The 23,999-nt window shown below is 44.9% G+C and overlaps 1 protein-coding gene across 2 annotated transcripts in view; it reads right to left on the reverse strand.

Annotated features, from left to right (window-relative positions):
- Positions 1-202: 202 nt before the first annotated feature.
- Positions 203-23,999, reverse strand: part of ST6GAL1 (ST6 beta-galactoside alpha-2,6-sialyltransferase 1) — a 151,510-nt gene continuing 127,713 nt past the window's right edge. For both annotated transcript variants that reach the window (XM_027538537.1, XM_027538547.1), the window contains 3 exons: positions 6,775-6,873; positions 5,385-5,559; positions 203-3,036 (listed from right to left, as the gene is read on the reverse strand). In XM_027538537.1, the coding sequence (XP_027394338.1) occupies positions 2,789-3,036; positions 5,385-5,559; positions 6,775-6,873 (522 nt within the window). In that variant the 3' untranslated portion in view covers positions 203-2,788. The remainder of the gene's footprint in view (positions 3,037-5,384; positions 5,560-6,774; positions 6,874-23,999) is intronic.

The following is a 23,999-nucleotide window of genomic DNA, read 5'->3' on the forward strand; positions in this document are numbered from 1 at the left end:
GCAAAAGGAAGAAAACAAACCAGTGGCTATCTCATAGATGATATCCTGCTGTGTAAGTAGTTCTTTTCTTGTAGAAGTGACAAGAGGCTAAGGCAGAGGAGCTCATGGGGGAGGGTTTGGGGGTTCAGGATTCCTGTTGTGTCTTCTTCGGAGACAAGAATTGACAATGAGCAGTTGTCCCCTTAACAAGAAAAGAGGGATACAAGTTTTGAACAATCATTTATTTTAAAATTTTACATAATCTTTGGATAATTCAGAAATAGCTTAGGACATGATTCAGAAGTTTCTGAGACTGACATCTCAACTCCAGGCCAATATCAATAGCTTATTTGATTGAGATGGAAAGATTTGAGGACTTCATGATAGAGAATGAACAGATGGCTACTGAATAAAACAGAACAGCTTAGAGACAGTGGATTTCCTACAAGACACAGTCATAATTTTTAAATTGCCTGTCACAAATATAAAACATTTAATCAGACTAACGAGAATATCCACATCTTATTTGCATTCTACCCGTTTCCAGGTTGAGAAAGCACAATTAAATTAACTTGATCTCTTAATATAACATATAAAAGCTAGAATCTACCCAGTGTAGTCTCAGTGTCCATACCAATATATCTCTCCTGGCGATGGAATGTCACCTCCCTCTGCACTCCATGCTCATGATTCAAGGACTCCCAGGAATTCTTGGGCCCACAGACGTGGAAAAGCCTGGGGTCACAGTGGCCAGTGGCCCAAGTGCTCTGCCCATCCCAGAGCGGATCAGGCCTGAGCAGGTACACGTTCTGCACCCTCCACTCCCTCGGATGGTTGCCAGGGTATTCCAAGCAGGGTAGGTATTATTGTCTCCCAATAGGACATTACATTCCCTGAGGACAAAGCCCACTCTCTGGCCTGCTTCACAGCAGGATGCTGCCAGGTGTGGGCACAGGGCAGGATCTTAGTAAAGGAAGGGAGAAATCCAGCATGCACTGAGCACCTGCCTTCTCCCAGGTAACCCTCAGAGCACCTGTGAGGCAGGCTCACCACCCATTTTACAAATGTGGAAATAGGCTCAGAGAGGAGAATTTGCCCATGGTGGCATGGCGAGTAATAGGGGAGCATCACTTTGAAAACCCAGGGCTTCTCACTCCAGAGCTCTTTCTACTGCCTGCACAAGCCAGCGGTTTGACCATGAATGAGTATTCCAGCTCCACAGCAGCTGGTCTGGACCTCAGACATTCAAGACCCATGAGCACATAGGGCTAGCTCAGGAGTCCAGAAGCCTGGTCCAGTCTAGTGTGGCTCCCCATCCGGGGAGGGGACTTAGCACAATGGTCCAGAGTGTGTGTGGACAGACCACAGCAGACAGACCTCTGTCCAGAGGCTTTGATGTTGCTCCCTTGCAGGCGGGGGTGGGGGCACAGTGCTCTGATACACCTGGTGAGAAATAGTCATGATCTCCAAGGTTCTGACCTCTGAGAGCGACTCTTAAGTCCTAGGAAACCACGTTCCCACTCCCTGAGAGGCCTTTCACAAAAGGCCCATGAAGGTTAAAAAAAAAAGTCAGGAAATTTTAAAGTGTAAAATGCTTGAAAGTAATTTGGGAGTGGGAAGATTAAAGGGAAAAACAGGATGGCAGGAGGAGGTTTGGGGGTGGGCATCAAAAAGGAAGACTTGGATAGGCTGTGCACACCCAGCTGGTAGGCTAGGCTAGGCTCAGGCCAGGCAAGCCTGGAGAAATCAGGGTTTTGGCATCTGGCTTGCCTGGCATCTGTATGGGGCTTAAGTTGATGCCTCAGACATGAGGGGGGTTCCTCAAAAAGTACCTTGAGCCTGTAAACTCAGGCAGTTCTTAAATACAGGTAATAAAGGCAGATAGGAAAACACATCTCAGATGACTTAGACAAAGTCTGCTTGACATGTTTCTCCTTTTCTAAAGGAAAAAGTGAATTTTACACTTCACAGCCCCCAGCTCCGTGAAGCCCTCTATCACCCACTGACACGGGAAGGGTGTGTTCCCTCCTGGGTGCAAAAAAAGCCACACAGCAAGTCCACACCCACAAGCCCCAGTGCATTAAGCACACTGAATCTATCTGGTCTCTCGCACTGATCTATAGGCAACTTGAGGATGGAGCTGCTGCTGCTGCTGCTAAGTCGCTTCAGTCGTGTCCAACTCTGTGCGACCCCATAGACGGCAGCCCACCAGGCTCCCCCGTCCCTGGGATTCTCCAGGCACGAACACTGGAGTGGGTTGCCATTTCCTTCTCCAATGCATGAAAGTGAAAAGTGAAAGTGAAGTTGCTCAATCGTGTCTGACTCTTCGCGACCCCATGGACTGCAGCCTACCAGGCTCCTCCGTCCATGGGATTTTCTAGGCAAGAGTACTGGAGTGGGTGCCATCACCTTCTCCGTGAGGACAGAGACTGTACCTTTTTTCCTGTTTCCCTGGTTCGCAATAACAACATCATTCTGGTGGGGAATGCAGACCAGTTTTGGCAGCCCTGGTGGGAAAGGTGGATCTTGCGTTAACCTAGGTTGCGGGTGGGAGGACCCTTTCTGGAGGGAATGCTAAATGGGTATATATGAGTGAGACAGGAGGCTCTGGGTTCACACACTCCCATGACAACAGGGCAGGCTGGGCTGGGAACCCTACCCTTGAGTTTCTGAAGCCCCAGGGCTCTTGCTGCCTGAAGTGTGGGCTGTGATTATTCAGGAACACAGTCTTCCTTCCCAGGCCTGGGGTGGCCAGAAGACCAGCTGTAAAATGCCAGTGGGGAAGGGTGAGGGGGCCTGGCTGGGGAGCTTATGCTCCGCAGCGAATTGTCCGGAAGCCAGGCAGCGTGGCTTTTCCAAGCAGGTAGATGTCCTCGTCCGTGCCGAGGTTGAGGTACTTCACCATGTTCTTCTCAAAGAGGAGTGGGTGGTAGGCGCCCATTGTGCAGGCACTGTCGAAATACCTCTGATAGTAGTAGCACACGTCAGTCTTGCGCTTGGATGGGAGGAACTCGTAAATATCCACCTGGTCACACAGTGACATCATAATGGCAATGCCTGGAAAGGAGAGCAGAGCTGAGTCCTGTGCAACAACCCACCCTGGCTCCCCGGAGTTCTGCCCAGGAGCCCCACAGCTCATGCCCTGAAAGCTGGAGAGGTATGTCTGGAATGTCTGTTCATGAGTGTGATTCCTAGTCTGAGTTGCTCTAGTAAGCCCATCCAACAGGCTGCTCCTCAGGGTGCAGGGCTCACGAACCTTCGTATGCTCAGCACCCAGGTCAGAGCCCAGTGCCCAGCAGGTCCTCCCTAAACATTAATGAATTGAAGGGCTCCACCATCAGTCAATGAACTAATCACTGTCAAGAAGCTCTATGAAGAGAGAGGGTAAGGTGACTGAGGAGACAGAACCATTCCATGCAGATATTACTTTCTCTCATGTCTGTATCTTGGATGAGCCTCGTAGCTGGTTATTTGGAAGGTGTTTCTTACAGTAGTACCTGATGAAACAGTGTGGGGAAGGAAGGCTTCGTGCCTCATATGAGAGGGGGACAGCTGTTACAGGAGCATGTGCTGGTCTGTATTGATGGGCTCAGTCAGACAGAAGAGAGGAGCTGAGAGTGTGTGGTGGGTGGTGCGCTCAGGGAGGGGTACAGAACACAGAGGTGCAGACCCAACAAGAGACGGGGGATGCCTCCCATCCCCCATGCTTGCCCCCACCTGGCTCAGTCATCTCCTGCAGGACACGTCCCTCTAGGGGTCTCAGGTTCTCCACCTGTCCCAAGGGGGCGATCTACCCACTCTCCCTACCACATAGGCTACTGTTCAGATGCAATAAGATCATGGCTCTAAGACTGCTCTTGTCAACCATCAATATAGGGAACCTTTATGATGAACAGTTCTTACTAACAGCAAAATTGTAAACTGCTAGCAGCAGCTCTGTTCCAGAAGAATTAGACATGGGGAAAGCCCTGTTAACCCCCTCTGGCTGTCCCCCACCCTGGTATGATGGGCGAGAAAAGACATATGCAACTAAGTGATGATGGCCCAGCAGTTGTGCTTCCAGATGAGGGGAGGGAGGCTTCTATGAGAGCAGGCTCTCATGAGCCCCCCGGAGCACTGGTGTCAGGGCTGGCAAGGGCTCTGGCCATGAGGGATGGGCAAGGGGGAAGGACTGCTGGTGGAGGGGAGAGCACAAGCAAAGGCAGGCAGTGGGGCAACAGGAGAGTGTCCCTAGGACGCTCTCCATCTACTCCTGCTCAAAAGGGGTCCAGGAAGTACCCCCAAGGCACCTATCCAAAAGCTGAAGAGAAAGGCATAAAGCAGATGGGATACTGAAAGCACCTTCATCTCTATCAGGAAATGCCTCTGATAATAAAGCATTTGTTCATTTACTCAAAGAACATTTACTTCAGGCCTGCCCTGTGCCCCCACAAGGAAGAGGCAAACACATTTCCGCCCTGAGGGAGCTGCAGTCTAATAGGGAAGGCAGGTGGGCAGATGACAGTGCCAGGGGGCATCTGGCAGAAAGTGCCTGTGGTCCAGCTGAACTCAGTGAGAGGCAGCGAGCGAGGGGCAGACAGGCCATGAGGGCAGAGAGCTGTGGAGTAAGTTCAAGAAGAAGTCTGCAGCCAGCACTAAGGGCCCTCAGCACTCTGACCGCGGCCCGCCCCCACATCGGCACCCACAACTCCATTTGTGACCCCCAAACTAAGTGCAGCTTCACCACTCAGTCTTCTCTCAGGGCCACAGACAGGGTGGTCACTAGGTGAAATTCTGAATATTATTGATTCTTCCTTTTTCTTCAGATTCTAATATGGCTCACGACAATAATGGCATTATTACTGATCCTTTATCTAAAATTTTAATATTTTGTCTATCATGAAATTTTTCACTGTGATTTTTTTAAAGACACTATTAAGATATCATTTGTTTCTGAATTTCATGGCAGCTCCTTAAATTGTACATCTGAAGTAGGTGCCTGGCTGGCCTCACCCAAGTCCCAGCCCTACTCCTCCTGCCTCATCTTTTCTGTGCTTCCCTTTTTACTCCACATGCACTTGCCAACTCTCCCATTTCCCAGGTCTGGTCCTCTTCTCCACAAAGTTCTCAGGCTGTCTCCCTAGAAGGGGTCCTCTCTCCTATGGCACCAAGCTGGTCACGCTTTCCTGGCACAAACTGAATGTTGCCTCAGACACCTGACCAAATGCTCCCACTGGACACCCTGAAGTTAAAGAAGAAGATTCTATCATATTGATCTCTGTGTCTTAGTTGGAATTTGCCTCAGCATAAAAATATAGCAAAAACTAGCAACTGTTTGGTAAATGAACAAATGAATGAGACCCCAGAAGAAAGCTACTCTATTGTAGAGACAAGCACCAGAAGGTCTTTCTCAGACATGGACTCACCAAGCATCCCAGAGGATGGGGGGTTTGGCTGGATCAGCTCCGAGGAGATTTCTTGAATGATGTCCCACAGCTCCCAAGGCATCTGGGGCTTGAGGATGTAAAAGGGCTGATCAGGATGCAGCTTACGATAACTCTTGAAGTTATTGAAGAAACTGTAGTCGGGATTCCTGTACCACTGAAAAAGAAGGAAGAGGTCTCCTCAAGGAGAGCAATGGGCTGGTCTGCTGCCACCCTGGCGTTCATCATCCTCTGAGGACTAGGGGAGGTGGGGAGGGACCACTCGTGGCAGACTCCTGAGAGACATCGCTTCATCGAGATAGACTCCATGCTTCTCCATATCACAGCTCTCACCTGATAGCAGGGCACCCAGCACATAGCCTATGCTCACAGGGACATTTGCTCTTGGTGACCATGGAACAGCTTCAGACCTCAGGATCACAGACTGGGAAAGAGATCAGAGCTGAGAGGGGCTCTTGGCCCTATCTAATCCCACCTCTCTTTTTTAAAGGGGTGAAAACTGGGACCCAGATTGCCACAGCTGTGGACTCACAGTCCTTGACCTGACCCAGGCAAATTTCAGTTCTAAGTGAGATCAGTGCAAAACTGTAAACTGAGGTAGGTCGAGGAGGGTGCCAGGGATCACCAGAGCCTGTCAGCTACCGGTGTGTCCAGCATGAGAATTGAGTCAACCAAGGAGAGTGCTCTCTGTCCCTCCTCCTCAAAGCCTTTCTCCTGTGGCCACTGCAGCCCATGCTAGGGAGAGGCCAGCTGACTTGTGTGACAAACAGTGAGAGGCCAGAGAAGCTACAGCCCAGCAGGACTGAGACTGTCTCCTGCCCTGGAAAAGCTGATGTTGCAGATCTGGGCCCTCTGCTTAGCAAATCAAGTCCCAGGCAGATAACCCTACCACCACCACCACATTGTTTTCCTCATCTGTAAAATGGGAATAACCATGCTTCTGCCTACTTATTTCTGTTGCTATAAGAGTGAAATGAAAAGTGTCTGGAAACTGAAGTGTGGGGCAAGTAATATTATGGTAATATTGTGTATAGGAGAGATAATAACAACTGTGTATGCCTGCTACTGCTCATCAGAAATAATTATTACATGAACACAGTCCACCCCAGATGGTGGGAAATCCAGCCACTACTACTCCTGATACAGACCATAGTTGGGAGACAAATACATGGCAATGCAGGGCGGGCATGGAAAGCACTGGTATAGGACAGGAATTTTCCTGAACAACTAATCCAAAAGTGAGGTGCCCTGAAATGGAACCAGTCAGCCCTCAGGGTGGCTAGGTCAACCACAACTTTAAAAACCCAGTACATCAGGGAAATGTATAGAAAACAGGTGACCCAATCCCAATTTCCCATGGACATCCACTTACCTTTGGGATATCTGAATGGTAAACAGATGGGTCCCACACAATTAGGATTCCTTCATTGTACAAACTGTCTTTGAGGAAGCCCGCTTCTGTGGTGACCAACTGCAGGAAGAAACAGACAGGCTGTCACCTGGACATTTACATGTGAGTGTTGGCTTGTAGTACTATCTGTCACATCGTAAGTGCCACCTGAGTGAGGCCCTAGAGCCCAGTGAAGTGTCTTAAGTTTTGGGGCAGAACTTGTGAGAAGAAGGCAAAGATGACAGCTGGAACTGTGTAGACCTTAAAGGACATTTTGTCATAACCCATCAGCCACATAGCAGAAAGGGTTCCACTCAAGACTTTTGAGATTATTGGAGAAAGGGTACAGTGAACATGGCTTGGGGTAGAGAGTCCTCTGTGGTCATGCCTCGTATGGAGGTCAGGGGGCTGAGGTTTAAAGTCAGAATCACATATAACCAAAATGATCTCTGAAAAGCCCTTCAATCCCCTATCAAGCCCGGCATGTAGTAGTTACTATTACAAAGCATGCTGGAGACAGACACGGGACATCTGAGAGTCCGATACAGGTGCTGGTTTCTGCCACATTGGACCAGATGGCAGAATCTGTGCTTGAGCACCAAAGTAGTTGGCCCATGTGGAGGGGCCATCAGTTCAGTTCAGTTCAGTCGCTCAGTCATGTCTGACTCTTTGCGACTCCATGAATCGCAGCACACCAGGCCTCTCTGTCCATCACCAACTCCTGGAGTTCACTCAAACTCACGTCCATCAAGTTGGTGATGCCATCCAGCCATCTCATCCTCTGTCATCCCCTTTTCCTCCTGCCTCCAATCCCTTCCAGCATCAGAGTCTTTTCCAATGAGTCAACTCTTCGCATGAGGTGGCCAAAGCACTGGAGGGGCCATGGCATACACTTAAACATGAGAATCCCCCCAGGCTGGGGGGAGGCTCACATGCACCTTGCTGAGGAACCAGCCAGCCTCTCTCCTCCCCACACTCTCAGGCTCCCCAGCTCTTGGACTAGCCTGGGCAAAATGTGACTGTGATAAGGCTCCACAGGACATCCCTGCTGGATCAATTTTGCAAAACACATTAACAGCCTTCTTAAAAACCATATTTATACACCTTGACTCAGTAATTTCACATTTTGCCTTTTATCCTAGGAGACTCCTAAATTTGGGAAGAAATTATGCACAGAAATGTTAAAGTACTTATTAAAATAGGAGAAGTGTGGCAGCAGAAGGTGAAAGCTACTACACTTATTACAGAAAGACCCGGCTCAGTTCTTGGCTTTGCCACATGTCCAATGACTGCGAGCAGGTCCGGCGGTCACTTAGGTCCTCATGCTCATCTGTGAGTGCAGGTAACACTGCCCTCCTATCTCAGGAGCTGTCCTGAGGATCCAGTGGGGGCACTGCAGGGAGTGAGAAAGACCAAGGAGGGGCCTGAAGGCTTAGCAATGAAAGAAGTTGTGTCCCTCTTAAGGGACAAAGCTGATACGCGAGACCAGCTGTCAGTCACCTTAAAAGACATGTGGGAGATACTGCCCAGGTTTAAAATGAGAGAAACAAATGGCAAAAATCAAATCAAGAACTGACTGGAATTGAAAGCAAGAATCACAACAGTAACCCCTCCCCACATTGATTGCTCACCATCACGAAGGTTGAGACCTAAACAGTGTCCCACTGTGGGAAGATGGGTTGTCTCTACAACCAAGAGCGGCAGTCTGCCATGAGCCTTTAAGATCATTCAGCTACCCCATCGCTATACTTTCCCCCAGATGTAGGAAGGTCCTGGGAGCCTGAAGAACATAATCCCATTTCTTCAGTGTATCTTTGAAAGAAGAAATATTGGTGGTGGGCCCACCTTGGCCAGAGACTGTGCAGTTGTACTGGGTGCTAAGAAGCCCCAGGCAGTCACAGGGTGCCAGAGTGAGGATGGGCATGAGGTATCAGTGTTAAGGGACAGATAAGGCTAGGCCAAGCCAAGGGACTGAGAAGGGAGAGGGAAGAGGACCTGGACAGAAGGAACAACGTGCACACCCCCCAGATGTGAGACTACATGGCAGACTCCTAGGTGTCACCCCATACCCATCCTCTCCTTCCTTGAAAGCAATGTTTACCTCAGCACATGGCTATCTAAAATAAACACTAGCCAAAATAAAAATTTCCTAGCCTAACAGCTAGGTGTGGCTGTGTGACAAAATGTTGACCAATGGTGTGTAAGCAAGTGTGACTCCCAGAAACTGTTCTTAGAGGCAGGGTTATGACCTTCCTTGTTCCTTCCTCCTTCCTGCTGCAAACGGTGGGTATAATAGCTGTAGCTTGAGCAGCCACCTTGGACCATGAAGTGGAAGTCACGTGGTAGAATGGCAGATGCATGAGGTAGTAGAAGTCTGGGTTCCTGGCTCTCTGGAACACTATACCAGCTCTAGACTTCTTTTACATGAGAAATATAGTTTTATCTTGTTAAACTAGTATTGAGAGGTGGGCAGAGTATTCTTGTCACTTGCCGACAAACCTAATTCCAGTAAGTAAAGTGAAGAGCTAGTTTAGGAATTGAAGATTGTCCAGTGTGGCTTAGACACAAAGGGAGACCCTGAAGCGGTCAGAGAAATGTAGGTAAGTGCCACTCGGGGGAGCTCAGGGTTTCCTCAGTAGATTACAGGACCAATGAAGGCTCGTGAGAAGGATCCAAACAGACCAGTGTTCTGGACTAGAATTTTTGCAGAAAAGGAAGCTCAGATAGAAGATGCTACTATAGCATAAGTAAAAATGATGGAGAAATGAAAAAGTTACAACCGTCAGCTATATGAATAATTCATGTACAAATATGAATAATCAAGTCAATAGTATCTACCTAATAGAGTTGCTGCAAGAGTTCAATGACAATTGAACCTTGGACAATTGAACCAAGTCTGTAGACTTGCAGACTAACTGGATGTTGAAAGTGAAGGAAAAAGAGGTCAAGGTGAGTCCTGGCCCTCAGGCCACTTTCCTAAAATGAGAACATGGAAAGAACAGCAGCCGGTATGTGGGGATAGAATAGAGTTTTGAAGTTCAAGGATGAGACAACTGGCCTGGAGTGCCACAGACGAGAGGCCACAGGAACCAGAAGTGGGACCCAGATCTTCCAACATCAAGCACTTTCCTCTTTCTGTGGGAAACATGGTAACTCACAGCACAGGAATTCAGTGCTATAGTCCAAAGGCAGAGTGGGCATCCAGGCAGACAGGGCTTTGCAAGATAGACATAAGGGGTGGGCAGAGGGACACCCTCAAACTATCTTATACAGGACTTTTAAGACTGAACTCTACAATTTCACTCCCTGTCCCCATCCCACTCCATAGGCCCCCACCCCACCACCAGAAACTGCTGGTATACTGAAAGTGTCCTTTCTTAAGCTATGCTGCTTTCTATGTAGAGGACTGACACCAGGTGATTTATCCCTGACTCAGGATTAGAGATAACTGGGATTTTTTAAAATGTTTCTCTCAAGCTGTCTTTTTAGTACACAAAGCCGGAGGCCAGGAGCAGTACTTCCTGCACCTTGATACTCTCCCAGGGTCTGTGGTGTTACTGTCCTCGCAAATCCAAGAAAGATGCAGAAAGTTTTCTCCTTTATGATAAAGGATAACTATGATGATCACAGATGCTGCTTAAATGATGTTTATTCTAAGCCAGACACTTTTATATGTTAGCTCATTTTTACAACAATCTTAGGTAGCAATTCTTAATATACCCGTTTTATAAATAAGGGAGCAGACTCAGAGATGCTAAGTATTAGTAGTTTACCCAAACCATATGGCTAGTAACTCAGGGAGTCTGAATGGGATCCCTTTTGTCTGGTTCCAGATTCTACATTTCTAATCTACCTACTTCACTGCTAAGAAGATAGGGTGGAACACCTGTGGCAGAAAACGTCAAAGAAAGCACTTGATGAGGGTATGGAAGTGTCATGAGGGAGTTCCCTGGTGGTCAGTGGTTAAGAATCCACCTTGCAATGCAGGGGACCTGCGTTCCATCCCTGGTCAGGGAACTAAGATTCCACACACTGTAGGGGAACTAAGCTTGCATATCACAACTAAGACCCGACACAGCTAAATAAATATTATTTTAAAAAAAAGAAAATGTGTCACGAGAATTTTGCTTCCTAAGTTTTCCTGTGTCATACAGGAAAATCCTCAAAAGACTGAATCCAAACCCATGATTTTCAGAAGGTAAACTGAGGTCTGAGACTTCCAGATAAGTATAAGGAAGAATCAGGACCAGATTTCAGAGCCTAGCTCTTAGCAGGCTTGTTTCTGTTCCCACAGGGCTGTATTCATAAACCACAAGATATTCAAATAAACCAGCACGCTCTGAGGATCAGACTGATCTCAGTTCTCACTGTACACAGTGGGGAAATGGTCATTTACTTGAGCCACTTGAGACAAGTGAGAAAGTAATCTAGAAAATTAAGAAGAGGTGAAGGTAAATTCTTGTTTTATCTGGAGAAGGAAAAGAAAGTGACCAGGGCTGGGATCTGGTGGAAGGAAAGAGGAGAAACCAGCAAGCACCCCTCAGCCTTAGAAGAACATAGCTCTGGACTTACGTATTAATTTTGGTACCCCTTTATAAAAGAGTCAAGGATTTCCTCAAAACAACAAAAAAAGGCTTAAAAGTGCTTGGGGAATTGGGAGATGACTTTGTGTCTAACTCGCTTGTGGTCTTAGGAGGATCATTGCCCTATCTGGGGCCCAGGTGCCTTATTTATAAGACATGACCATCCTGTAAGGCCCTGCCTGGGTGACTAGACATGTCTGGACAACATCTCAGTCCTTTGTCCAACTGCAGCACAAGGGACTTAGAAATAAAGCTCTTCTCAAATGCTCCTGTACTCACCCTCATGCAGTCTGACCTGAGTTCGGGGATCCCCAGGGCCTCATGATGAGGAAAGTAAATCATTTCCAGAGCAACAGACCCCCAAGGAGGTCTGTGCCAGGGAAAGACTACACTGGGGAGATGGGTTGTTGCTATTTAGAAACCCGTTTAAAGTAGGCTTTCTAGTCAAAGAAATAGTCACTGCAGAAAGTTAAAAGAGAATACAAGAATGCACACGCACACATACACACACATCCATCTATCTATATACATATAGAAGAAAGTAATCATATATAATTGCATTCTTCAGATATTCTCACTGTGAGTATGTTGGTCTTTTTTCTTACCAAATCTTTCTTTCCCTCTGTTACAAACTGAATTGTATCCCTCCCAAATTCATATGTTGAAGCCCTAATCCCCTATGTAATTATGTTGGAGATAAGGCTTTGGGGAGATAAGATTAAATAAGGTCCTAAAGATGGGGCCCTTATCTAATAAAACTGAGGTCATTATAAGACAGGGAAGAGATAGCAGAGATCTCTCTCTACCTTCAACTCACATGCACACGTAATGGCATAGAAGGTGGCCATCCTCAAGCCAGAAAGAGCCCTTGTCAGAAATGAACCTTGACATCACCTTGATCTAGTACTTCTGCCCCGGAGAACTGTGAGAAAATAAATCACTGTTGTTTCAGCCACACTATCTGTGGTGTTTTGTCATGGTGGGCCTAGGAAATTAATACACCTTCTGTGTGGGTGTGGTGTGGGTGTGGGTGTAGATACTGATACATCTTAACTATAGAGTCTAGACTTAACAGTTTTGTTAAACTCACACAACAGTCCAGTTTGATGTCTTTTCATTTAATCCTCACATTATTTCCAAGCCCCAAACAGGGCTTGAAGAGGAAGCTCTGAGAGATTATATACCTGGCCCACAATCACAGAGCTCGGAAGGGATGGACCTACAGTACAAAGCAAGGTCTGCCCAACGTCTCATTATACTAAGCAATCTTCTTTCAAAAATGTTAAGGGATGATAAAGTTTGTATTCTGGCTGTTAGATTTGCAAATCTGCCACAGTTGCAAAGCTAGTTAATGCTCTAGGAAGACAAAAGGATCTTCAGGGTCTTGAGGAGATGTAAAAATATGGAGTCTGTGGATCTTAAGGGAAGACCTGACCTTTGCAAACTGAATCTAGACAGGGAAGTGCTAAACAGAAGGGCAGCACAAATTGAAACCTACCACAAACCCAAAATCCAAGGGTCCTATCATTCAACCTGTAATCACAGGAAAAGTCATTCAAAGAACCGTAAAGTAGTAGGGGAAATAAAGGTTGGAAAGTACTTAAATGTTTGAGCAAAGGAGATTGATAGAATAAGCTGTGAAATTTACCCACAAAGGAGTACTATGCAGATGCAACAAAGAATGAGGAAGATTTCTGTGAACTGATTTGGAGTGATTTCCAGAAAGCACTGGGGAAAAGGAGAGTATAGAAGAGCATATACAGTCCACTGTATTTTTGTACAGAATATGGGAATTTAAAAAAAAGAACACATATATACATCTATCTGTCTTTATAGATAGAAGAAATCACAAAACAGTAGTCAGTTATATACAAAGGGTGGTAGTGAGATAGGGTGGAAGGAATTCAGTAGGAAGTAATGCTTTTCTGAGTATGCCTTTTTGGGTAGTTTTGAATTCTAGAAGCATGTTAACATTCTGCATATTTTTTTAGAAGAAGAAAAAGAAAAACCTAGAATTGAAACAAAATGAGTACAATTGAATTTCAAATGAATTCATAATCAAAGTGAAGAGAAACAGAATAGCTAATCAAGGTAACTTAGGTACACATTATTTGGCCATAAACCCTTAATTTTGGGCAGGGTGTGAAAGAGAACTGCAAACAAATCCTGAACTTTAAATAGGTTTGCTTTATGTAGAGATACACAAAATAATTTTCAAATTACTCTAGATGTATTACAGATATAACCAAATAAATCAGTGTGCTGATGTTGTTAGGAGGAGGATTCTCACTGTGGAAGAAGAGGGGATGCAAATACACAATGGAAAGGCAAGTACCTTTACCTGAATAGACTGAGGTATCAAGTAGAGTCTATCATTTCTAAAACAGACTTATGTGCATGCTGGGAGGGATTGGGGGCAGGAGGAGAAGGGGACGACAGAGGATGAGATAGCTGGATGGCATCACTGACTCGATGGACGTGAGTCTGAGTGAACTCCAGGAGTTGGTGATGGACAGGGAGGCCTGGTGTGCTGCGATTCATGGGTCTCAAAGAGTCGGACACGACTGAGCGACTGATCTGATCTGATCTGATATGGATGTGTACATATACCTACAAGTATGCATATATATGGAGAAGGAAATGGCAACCCACTCCAGTGTTCTTGCCTGGAGAGTCCTGTGGACAGAGAAGCCTGGTGGGCTGCTGTCCATAGGGTCGCACAGAGTGGGACATGACTGAAGCGACTTAGCATGCATGCATGCATGCATTGGAGAAGGAAATGGCAACTCACTCCAGTATTCTTGCCTGGAGAATTCCAGGGACAGAGGAGCCTGGTGGGCTGCCGTCTATGGGGTCACACAGAGTCAGACACGACTGAAGTGACTTAGCAGCAGCAGCAGCAGTATGCATATATATGGGCTTCCCTGGTGACTCAGACAGTAAGGAATCCTCCTGCAACGCGGGAGACTTGGGTTCGATCCCTGGGTTCAGAAGATCTGGTGGAGAAGAGAACAGCTACCCACTCCAGTACTCTGGCCTGGAGAATTCCATGGACTGTATAGTCCATAGGGTCACAGAGTCAGACGAGCGACTTTCACATGCATATATATATATAAATGAACAAATACACAAGTATGTGTATTGTGTGTGTACCAGTATATATTTCCTCTACCTACTGAAAGGGCCAAGAAGCAAAGATTACTTCATTAGGCATGAACATACCTAGTACCTAAATCTTAGTTTCTAATGTCATTTTTCACTTAAAGGAATCAGAGCTCCTTGGGAAGAAATGGCATATCCCAGAACTAGGGTAGAATAGTATGGGGAAGTAAAACTTACCATGATGTCTCAGCACTCTTGCAAAAAGCCCTAGACTCCTGAGACTTTACAAATCATGATAATAAAATCTACAGCTAATTTGTCTAGTTAACTGCTCTTCTCTGACTCCAAACATAATGAAACTTTGCTTATCTCCCCGAGAAGCTAAATGGTTATAACTCCGACTATAACTCAAGATTAATACAGAGATATTCTAAGAGATATTCTGGAGTAGGAAGAAAGAGACCTAGGAACCCAGAGAGAGCTCTAGATATATTTATTTATATTCCAAAGGGCTGGAGTAAGAAGGGGACTCTCTTTAGGAGGAAAAGAGGACAGCTACATCCTGCCTTTTATAAGCAAGGGAAAAAAATCACTTCTTTTTTGTTCCTTTCTTATAGGGTACTGGCTACTCATGTAGGATAATTGGCCTGGCTCTTACTGCATTGCCCTAACAATAAAAACTAAGGCAGAGAGAGATTAATGCATTTATTATTTAAGGTAAGGGATTTAAATAAAGGGCTTCCCAGGTGCCCCAAGTGGTAAAGAATCTGCCTGCCAATGCAGGAGATGTAAGAGACGTGGGTTCAATTCCTAGGTTGGGAAGATCCCCTGGAGTTGGAAATGGCAACCCACTCCAGTATTCTTGCCTGGAAAACCCCACGGACAGAGAAGCCTGGCAGGCTACAGTCCATAGCGTCTCAGAGGAGTCAGATGCAACTGAACACACATTTAAATAAGAAATCCATCACTGATCTAGAACACTTTGTGTGTATGTTCAGGATAAAATTAATAAATATGAAATATTAAAAACCCAACAGATAGGTACTAATGAACTAGAACATCTTGTTATGCCAGAAAGTATAGGAGTATTTTAAAGAAATGATGAGGGCATGCATGTCACAGAACAACAAGAGCCAGTTTAAAGGAACTCCCACTAGGAGTTCCTTTGTCAAATCTGGGAAAAATTGAATACTTAGGTAGTTTGTAACTATAAAATGAATTATAAACCATTGAAAATATAGCAATCTCTAAGTTTTTACCAATAACAAATACAGAAATGAAAGAAAGAAGGGAGGGAGGGAGGAAGGAAATAAATGGAGGATGAGAAGGGAGGCTTCTTGCTTATAGTAAAATTCTAAGTGCTAACTAGATGACATGGAGGAGGGGGAGCTGGAATTAAAAGACCGTCATTTTGCAACCATCATAGTAAAGATTGGTTCAGGCAAAACTGATCGCTACATATTAAATGTAGCAGGAAATTTTGATGCAGAGCAATGGCATAGTATTAAAAGTGTTCACTCATAGATTTCAAGGGAAAATGTAATTATACAGTGGTGTCATCAGACACCACCACATTTAGGTGCTCAAAATAAACATCAGCTGAAGGGCAGATGGATATGGATGCCTCCTGATGTGATGTTCTAAGAGGGACACAATGTCATTTGTGCAGTTTTCCAGCGAAGAGTGCAGAAACTGAATTTCCTTTTGAGAAAGCATCAGATAAACGCTAAAAAAAAAAAAAAAAAAAAAGGACTTAATTTTTTTTAAATGCTTAAATGTCTTAAAGACAAAGGCCATGGAACTATTCCAGGTTAAAGGAGACTGAAGAAGCATGACAACTAGATGTAGCACCTGATCCTGAACTGGATTCTGTACTAGAAGAAAAATTATAAAAGACATTAATGGAGAAATTGACAAAACTGCAATGCAGCCAGATTAATTTACATTGATACCAGATACATGGTATCAATGTAAATGTATGAAGTTGATAACTATGTTTTACTTACTTGAGACAATATTCTTATTCCTAGGAAGTACACATTAAACTATTATCTTAGTTCAGGGCACTACAACAAATATACCACAGACTGAATGCCTTAAACAACAGACATTTATTTCTCACAGCTCTGAAGGCTGGGAAGTCCAAGATCAAGGTACCAGCAAATTCACTTTCCATGTGAGGGCCCACTTCCTGGCTTGCAGACGGTCGCCTTCTTCCTGTGTCCTCCCATAGCAGAAAGAGAGCAAGTTCTGGTATCTCTGTTTATGACACCAATCCCATCATGGAAGCCTCGCCCTCAAGAACTTCTTTATATTTTGAGGACTTCAAGGTATGAATTTGGGGGAGAAACATTCAGTCCATAACGTTCTACCCTTGTATCTCCTAAAATCATGTCCTTCTCACATGCAAGTACATTTAATTCCACTTCAACATCTTCCACAGTTTTAACTCATTCCAGCATCTATTCTAAAGGCTGACATCCAAAGTCTTATCTAAATACTATCTAAACCAGAAAAGAACCAAACGATTCAACCTGAAGTAAAACCTTCTCCTGCTGTGAACCTGTGAAACTGGATAAATTATGTGCTTCTGAAATACAGTGGTGGAACAGGCATAGGATAGAGTCTCAGTCCAAAAGGGAGAAATTGGAATGAATAAAGAAATGACAGGTTCCAAAAAGGTCCAAGCCTAGCAAAGTAAATATCACTATAGCTTAAGGCTGGAGAATAATCCTCTTTGGTTTGATGCTTGCATTATGGATGTGGTAGGGCATGAGTCCTACCTGCGTGGCTCTGCTGGGTAGGGGTCACTCCACCAAGGCCCTGGGCAGCTGCCATCTGGCCTATTGAAGTCAAGACAATCCTCTCTCCCCTTTGGAACCAAGGAAGCAGCCCTGATGGTCTATGAATCACCACTGGTATCCCTTGTCTTGAAGAATGGTATCTATTTGCAGGCAAAGAGCTCTATAGTTTGGTCCCATAGAATCTAAATCTGACAGCCTGCCTTCACCTTGTCTTCTTTAGTTCAGTTCAAACTAGCAGTGTTTCTGCTAGGGTGGCTGATTAGGTCTGTGGTTCACTCCCAAACTGACCTTTTAAATCAAATGCTTCTTGGGCCATCCCCTTAGTGTTTTTGTCAAAACAAGCTTTCTTATTTTTTGCAATATACAGATAGGCTGGGAATTTTCCAAATCTTAAGTTCTGTTTCCTTTTTGCTAAATAATTCCTTCTTCAATTTGTTTCTCTCCTCTCATATTTTACTATAATAAAAGCATTCATGAGGAATCAAGCCACTCCTCCAACACATTCCCTAAAACAATTTCTAAATCTTGCCTCAATTAGATATCCAGTTTCTTCACTCACAAGTTCTACCTTCCACAAACATTAGTCAGTCAGTCAGTCAGTTCAGTCACTCAGTCGTGTTGGACTCTTTGCGACCCCATGAACCGCAGCACGCCAAGCCTCCCTGTCCATCACCAACTCCTGGAGTCCACTCAAACCCATGTCCCTCGACTCGATGATGCCATCCAACCATCTCATTCTCTGTCATCCCCTTCTCCTCCTGCCCTCAATCTTTCCCAGCATCAGGGTCTTTTCCAACGAGTCAGTTCTTCACATCAGGTGGCCAAAGTATTGGAGTTTCAGCTTCAGCATCAGTCCTTCCAATGAACACCCAGGACTGATCTCCTTCAGAATGGACTGGTTGGATCTCCTTGCAGTCCAAGGGACTCTCAAGAGTCTTCTCCAACACCACAGTTCAAAAGCATCAATTTTTTGGCGCTCAGCTTTCTTTATAGTCCGACTCTCACATCCATACATGACCACTGGAAAAACCATAGCCTTGACTAGACAGACCTTTGTTGACAAAGTAATGTCTCTGCTTTTGAATATGCTGTCTAGGTTGGTCATAACTTTCCTTCCAAGGAGTAAGTGTCTTTCAATTTCATGGCTGCAGTCACCATCTGCAGTGATTTTGGAGCCCCCCAAAATAAAGTCTGACACCGTTTCCACTGTTTCCCCATCTATTTGCCATGAAGTGATGGGACTGGATGCCATGATCTTCATTTTCTGAATGTTGAGCTTTAAGCCAACTTTTTCACTCTCCTCTTTCACTTTCATCAAGAGGCTCTTTAGTTCTTCTTCACTTTCTGCCATAAGGATGGTGTCATCTGCGTATCTGAGGTTATTGATATTTCTCCCGGCAATCCTGTACACAGTTCCAAAGCAACTCACACATAGGTATTTGTTACAGCAGCACTCTACTTCTCAGTAACAACAACAACAACAAAGTCTGCTCCAGCTACTATAACAAAATACCATAGACTAGGTATGGTAGAAATCAAAAGACATTGATCTCTCATAGTTCTGGAGGCTGAGAAGTCCAAGGTCAAGGTGCCAGCAGATTTGGTTACTGATGAGGGCCACCTTCTCAATGTGTCCTCACGTGGCAGAGAGCAAGCAAGCTCTGGTCTCCCTCTTCTTATAAGGATCCTAATCCCTTCATCATGGGGACCCCAACCTCAGGACCTCATCTAAACATATTTCTCTCCCAAAGGCCTCACCTCCAAATACTATCATATTGGAAGTTAGGGTTTCAACATACAAATTTGGGGAGGCAGCTGTAAACTCTCTGTCTGTAATAAGTTTTTAGGGATTAATGTCTGTGATGTACACATGGTAAGTTGCTTTAGTCATGTCTGACTCTTTGCAACCCATGGACTGTAGCCAGCCAGGCTCCTGTGTCCATGGGATTTTCCAAACAAGCATACTGGAGTGGGTTGTCATTACATTCTCCAGGGGATCTTCCCAACCCAGGGATCAAACCTGCATCTCATGTCTCCTGCATTGGCAGGTGAATTCTTTACCACTAGCACTCTCAAATGAAAAAAATAAAAGATATTATGAAAGATAGATAGGGCATATGATACAGCAACGGGGTAAAATGAAAAAATAATAAGTGAATCTAGGTAAATGGTATATAGGCATTCTTTGTATTCATCATATTATTGCAACTTTTCTAGAGGTTTTCAAGTTTTTCCAAATAAAAAGCTCAAAAAAAAAAAAAATAAATTGGAGGAAGTTTGGAGGCAATCCATTGAATGAGAAGGTTCCCTGGACTATATTTCACTAGACAAATATTTCTTGCATGTCTACTATGTAATGTAGATATGTAATAGGCACTATTCTGGCAGCTGGGCATTGGGCATATGTTAACGAAACAGACCACAATGCCTCCTCTCCTAATGAGACAGCTAGGTAATAAATGAGGTGGATAAATAAGATGATGGGAGTGAGAAAACATGGACTTAGAAGGTGTCATCAGAGAACCAGGAAAGAGTCGTGGGCCAAGTGTCAGGAAGGCTCAGTCTACATGGCCTGCCATTGCCCTGCATGCACCTGTACCAGTCACCTTCTCTTCTCAGGCCTCGGTTATCTCATTTGTAAAATGAAATGATCAAGCAAGACACTGGGCTTCACAAGGGCAGGGAGCATGTCTGTTTCTGTTCTGCTGTTGTTAGTGGATGAGTTCTAGCTCTGTTCACATTGAGCAGGTGATCAATAACTCATTCTGGAATGAATGAATGGCTACTTGATCTCCAAAGTCATTTTTAGCTCTAGGATTTCCAATACTATGACTCACCTTGAAGGATGTCATATCACCTCAGACATCACATCTCATTCCACAGATATTAGAAGGATAATGAGGGAATTATGAACAACTTTATGATAACAAAGTCAATAACTTAGAAGAAATGAACAAATTTCTTGAAAGATACAGACTACCAAAACTCAAGAAGTCAAGAAGAAACAAGTAACATGAATAACTATCTATTATGTGTCTATTAAAGAAACTGAATTTGTAGCTAAAAATTTTCCCACAAGGTAAATTCTAGGCCCAGATGACTTTACTGGGTGAATTCTACCAAACAGTCAAGAAAACAGTAATACTAATTCTACACAAACCCTTCCAGAAAAATTTTGGAGGAACAATTCCCAACTCACTCTACAATGGCAGCATTACTCTGATATCAAAAACACTGACAGATATTATAAGAAGGGAAAATTACAAAATTACAAACTTACATCCCTCATGAACATAGATACAAAAATTCCTAGCAAATGACCTCAAAGTGTAGACAAAAAATTTTTAAGGTTGAGTGAGGTGTAAGCACTAGTCGCAGCGGGTAACTGAGCTGAAATGGGGTGTGAGGTCAGAGAGAGGTTATTTTAAACACAGCTATTTTCCACAAATTAAATACAGGTTTTGAATGTCCCCTTCTCAATTCAGTAATGCCTGCACAGAAAGAATTCCGTGCCAAAGATATGCCTTATCTAAACTGGCAGCCCCACACTGGAGTATACGCCCTTCTGTTTTTCATTGCAGTAAGAAAACAAAATGAGATCTACCCTCTTAACAAATTGTTAAGTGCAAAATACAGTATTATTAACTATAGACACAATGTACAGCAGATCTCTGAAACTTTTTAATCTTGCACAATTGAAACTTTATACCCATTGAATAGCAATTCCCCATCTGCCCCTCACCTCAGCCCCTGGAAACCACCACTTAACAGTCTGTTTCTATGGAATATTAACTTCAAAAAAAAGGAAAAAAAAGGAAATTGTACCAAATATGACAATAAGGATGAACCTGGAGGACATTATACTGAGGGAAATACAACTGCATGATTCCATTTATATGAGGTATCTTAAAACAGTCAGACTCATAGAAAAAGAATATACTCTGTTTTTGCACTTCACCTTTACTGGCCTTGTTGGAGAAGACTCTCGAGAGTCCCTTGGATGGCATGGATCAAACAAATCAATCCTAAAGGAAATCAACCCTGAATATTCACTAGAAGGACTGATGCTGAAGCTGAATCTCTAATGTTTTGGCCACCTTGATGTGAAGAGCTGACTCACTGGAAAAGACGCTGATGCTGGGAAAGATTGAGGGCAGGAAGAGAAGGGGACGACAGAGGATGAGATAGTTGGATGGCATCACTGACTCAATGATGAGTTTGAGCAAATTCTGACAGATAGTGAAGGACAGGAAAGCCTGGCACACTGCAGTCCATGGGATCACAAAGAGCTGGACATGACTTAGCAACTGACCAACAATAACAACATGTTGGGGGTTGGGTGTCTTTTTCTCTTCATCCAAAGGGAAGTCCTTATGAGCACTGTTTCCTTCTGCTCTTCCCTCACACTAGGCAGGATCTTGTGGGAACTTATTTGATTGACTGAATGGAATCAGGGTAGCTGGCCCCACACCACAACAGATGGGCTACACAAGGAAAAGAAGACCAAGGGCAGCTCTGACATGTTGAAAACCACTTATGACCTAGAGGTTTGGAGTAAGAAGGTACCCTGAGTCCAATATCATCAAGTCAATCTCCTTCTCTGGCTCTGAAAAATAGCAATGACCTGCTGCTGCTGCTGCTGCTAAGTTGCTTCAGTCGTGTCCGACTCTGTGCGACCCCAGAGACAACAGCCCACCAGGCTCCCCCATCCCTGGGACTCTCCAAGCAAGAACACTGGAGCGGGTTGCCATTTCCTTCTCCAAGCAACGACCTAGAAAAGCTTAAAAGAAAGTTCAGGGGAGTTAAAATACCACCAGCAAACAAACCTAGATTCAATCCACCTCTACTGCTTATCTCCTACCCAACCTGAGCGACTCCCTTCGACTCTTTGAAGCTAGTTCAGTTCAGTTCAGTTCAGTCACTCAGTCGTGTCCGACTCTTTGCAACCCCATGAACTGCAGCACGCCAGGCCTCCCTGTCCATCACCAACTCCCGGAGTTCACTCAAACTCACGTCCATTGAGTTGGTGATGTCATCCAGCCATCTCATCCTCTGTCGTCCCTTCTCCTCCTGCCCCCAATCCCTCCCAGCATCAGAGTCTTTTCCAATGAGTCAACTCTTTGCATGATGTGGCCAAAGTACTGGAGTTTCAGCTTTCGCATCATTCCTTCCAAAGAACACCCAGGACTGATCTCCTTTAGGATAGACGGGTTGGATCTCCTTGCAGTCCAAGGGACTCTCAAGAGTCTTCTCCAACACCACAGTTCAAAAGCATCAATTCTTCAGTGCTCAGCCTTCTTCACAGTCCAACTCTCACATCCATACATGACCACTGGAAAAACCATAGCCTTGACTAGACGGACCTTTGTCCTCATATAAAATAATGTTCGGTGACCACACCTCATAGGGTTATCATGAAGATTAAATATGATAAGACAAATATGGCCCTTAGATGATGGAGGTATTTGTAAGTGGCACTACCTCATATCTCAAGATAAAGTGAAGTGAAGTGAAGTCGCTCAGTTGTGTCTGGCTCTTTGCGACCCCATGGACTGTAGCCTACCAGGCTCCTCTGTCCATGGGATTTTCCAGGCAATAGTACTGGAGTGGATTGCCATTTCCTTCTGGAGGGGATCTTCCCGACCCAGGGATCGAACCCGGATCTCCCGCATTGTAGACAGACGCTTTACCGTCTGAGCCACCAGGGAAGTCCTGTGATCTGGAAATGCCCTGGGTGAAGTCCAGTCAGCATATGTCCCACTGTGCATGGTTTTCTCTTTCCCAACCTGTACAAGTGTCTCTAAGGAAGCACTGGGCCCAGCAGGGGCTCAGCTCAGTCTCACAAAACCTTTACACTTAGAGTCACAATTGAATTTATTTAAAGACTCACATTTAGCTAACTATAGCTTTCCAGCTGAATCTCATAACAATACCTGGCATATACTTGCCCAAATAGATCTACTGAAATTTCACAGTGTGACACCATTCTCTTATAAAAAGCCATCTTCTCAGTAAGGAACCACCTCTTTGTTTTCCATGGCCTTGTCACAGGCCAGATGCACATCTCTGCAGGTGAGGAGGCTGGGTGCTGAGCAAACAAACCTGGGCCCAGCTGCCGTCCAGAGGAGCTCTCCCTCTGGGAAGAGAATGAGCTGCTCAAAGGCATAATTTACCAAGCCCACAGATCACAGCTATGCCCCCAGGAACTGTGGAGTGCCAGGTGCAGTCTGTGTGTGATGTGGGGACTCAGTTTGCTCAGAAGCAGACACAAAACAGCTGAGATAACCAACCTGGGCAAAAGGCAAAGGAGACTGACTGCCAGCTTCCTCGAAAAGCAAGATGAGAAAGGACGATAACAGAAGGGCATCAGTCACACGTCAGTATCACAAGGAGCGCGGTCATGCAGCTTCCCGTGACCAGTGCCAAAGGAACAGCCTGGATGTTCAGTGCCACTTACAGTAGGACAGAAAGTAGGGTCAGTGTGTCTGAGGAGGACAGGAAATGCTTTTGTTATGAGTGGACACGGCACCCTGGGAAGTCAGCCACCCTCTTCTCAGCCCTGGCAGAGGGAGCACAGCCATCCAGAAGTGCAGGACAAATGCTGTCCCTCAGAGGAAAACTATGCATGGTCTGCAGCACACCCTTTTTCTTTATCAGATTCTGACCACAGAGGAGCTGTCTTACAGCTCTTAGTTGTAGCAAACTACAGACATGCTTA

This window comes from Bos indicus x Bos taurus, chromosome 1 (assembly GCF_003369695.1).
Source record: "Bos indicus x Bos taurus breed Angus x Brahman F1 hybrid chromosome 1, Bos_hybrid_MaternalHap_v2.0, whole genome shotgun sequence".
NCBI lineage: Eukaryota > Metazoa > Chordata > Mammalia > Artiodactyla > Bovidae > Bos > Bos indicus x Bos taurus.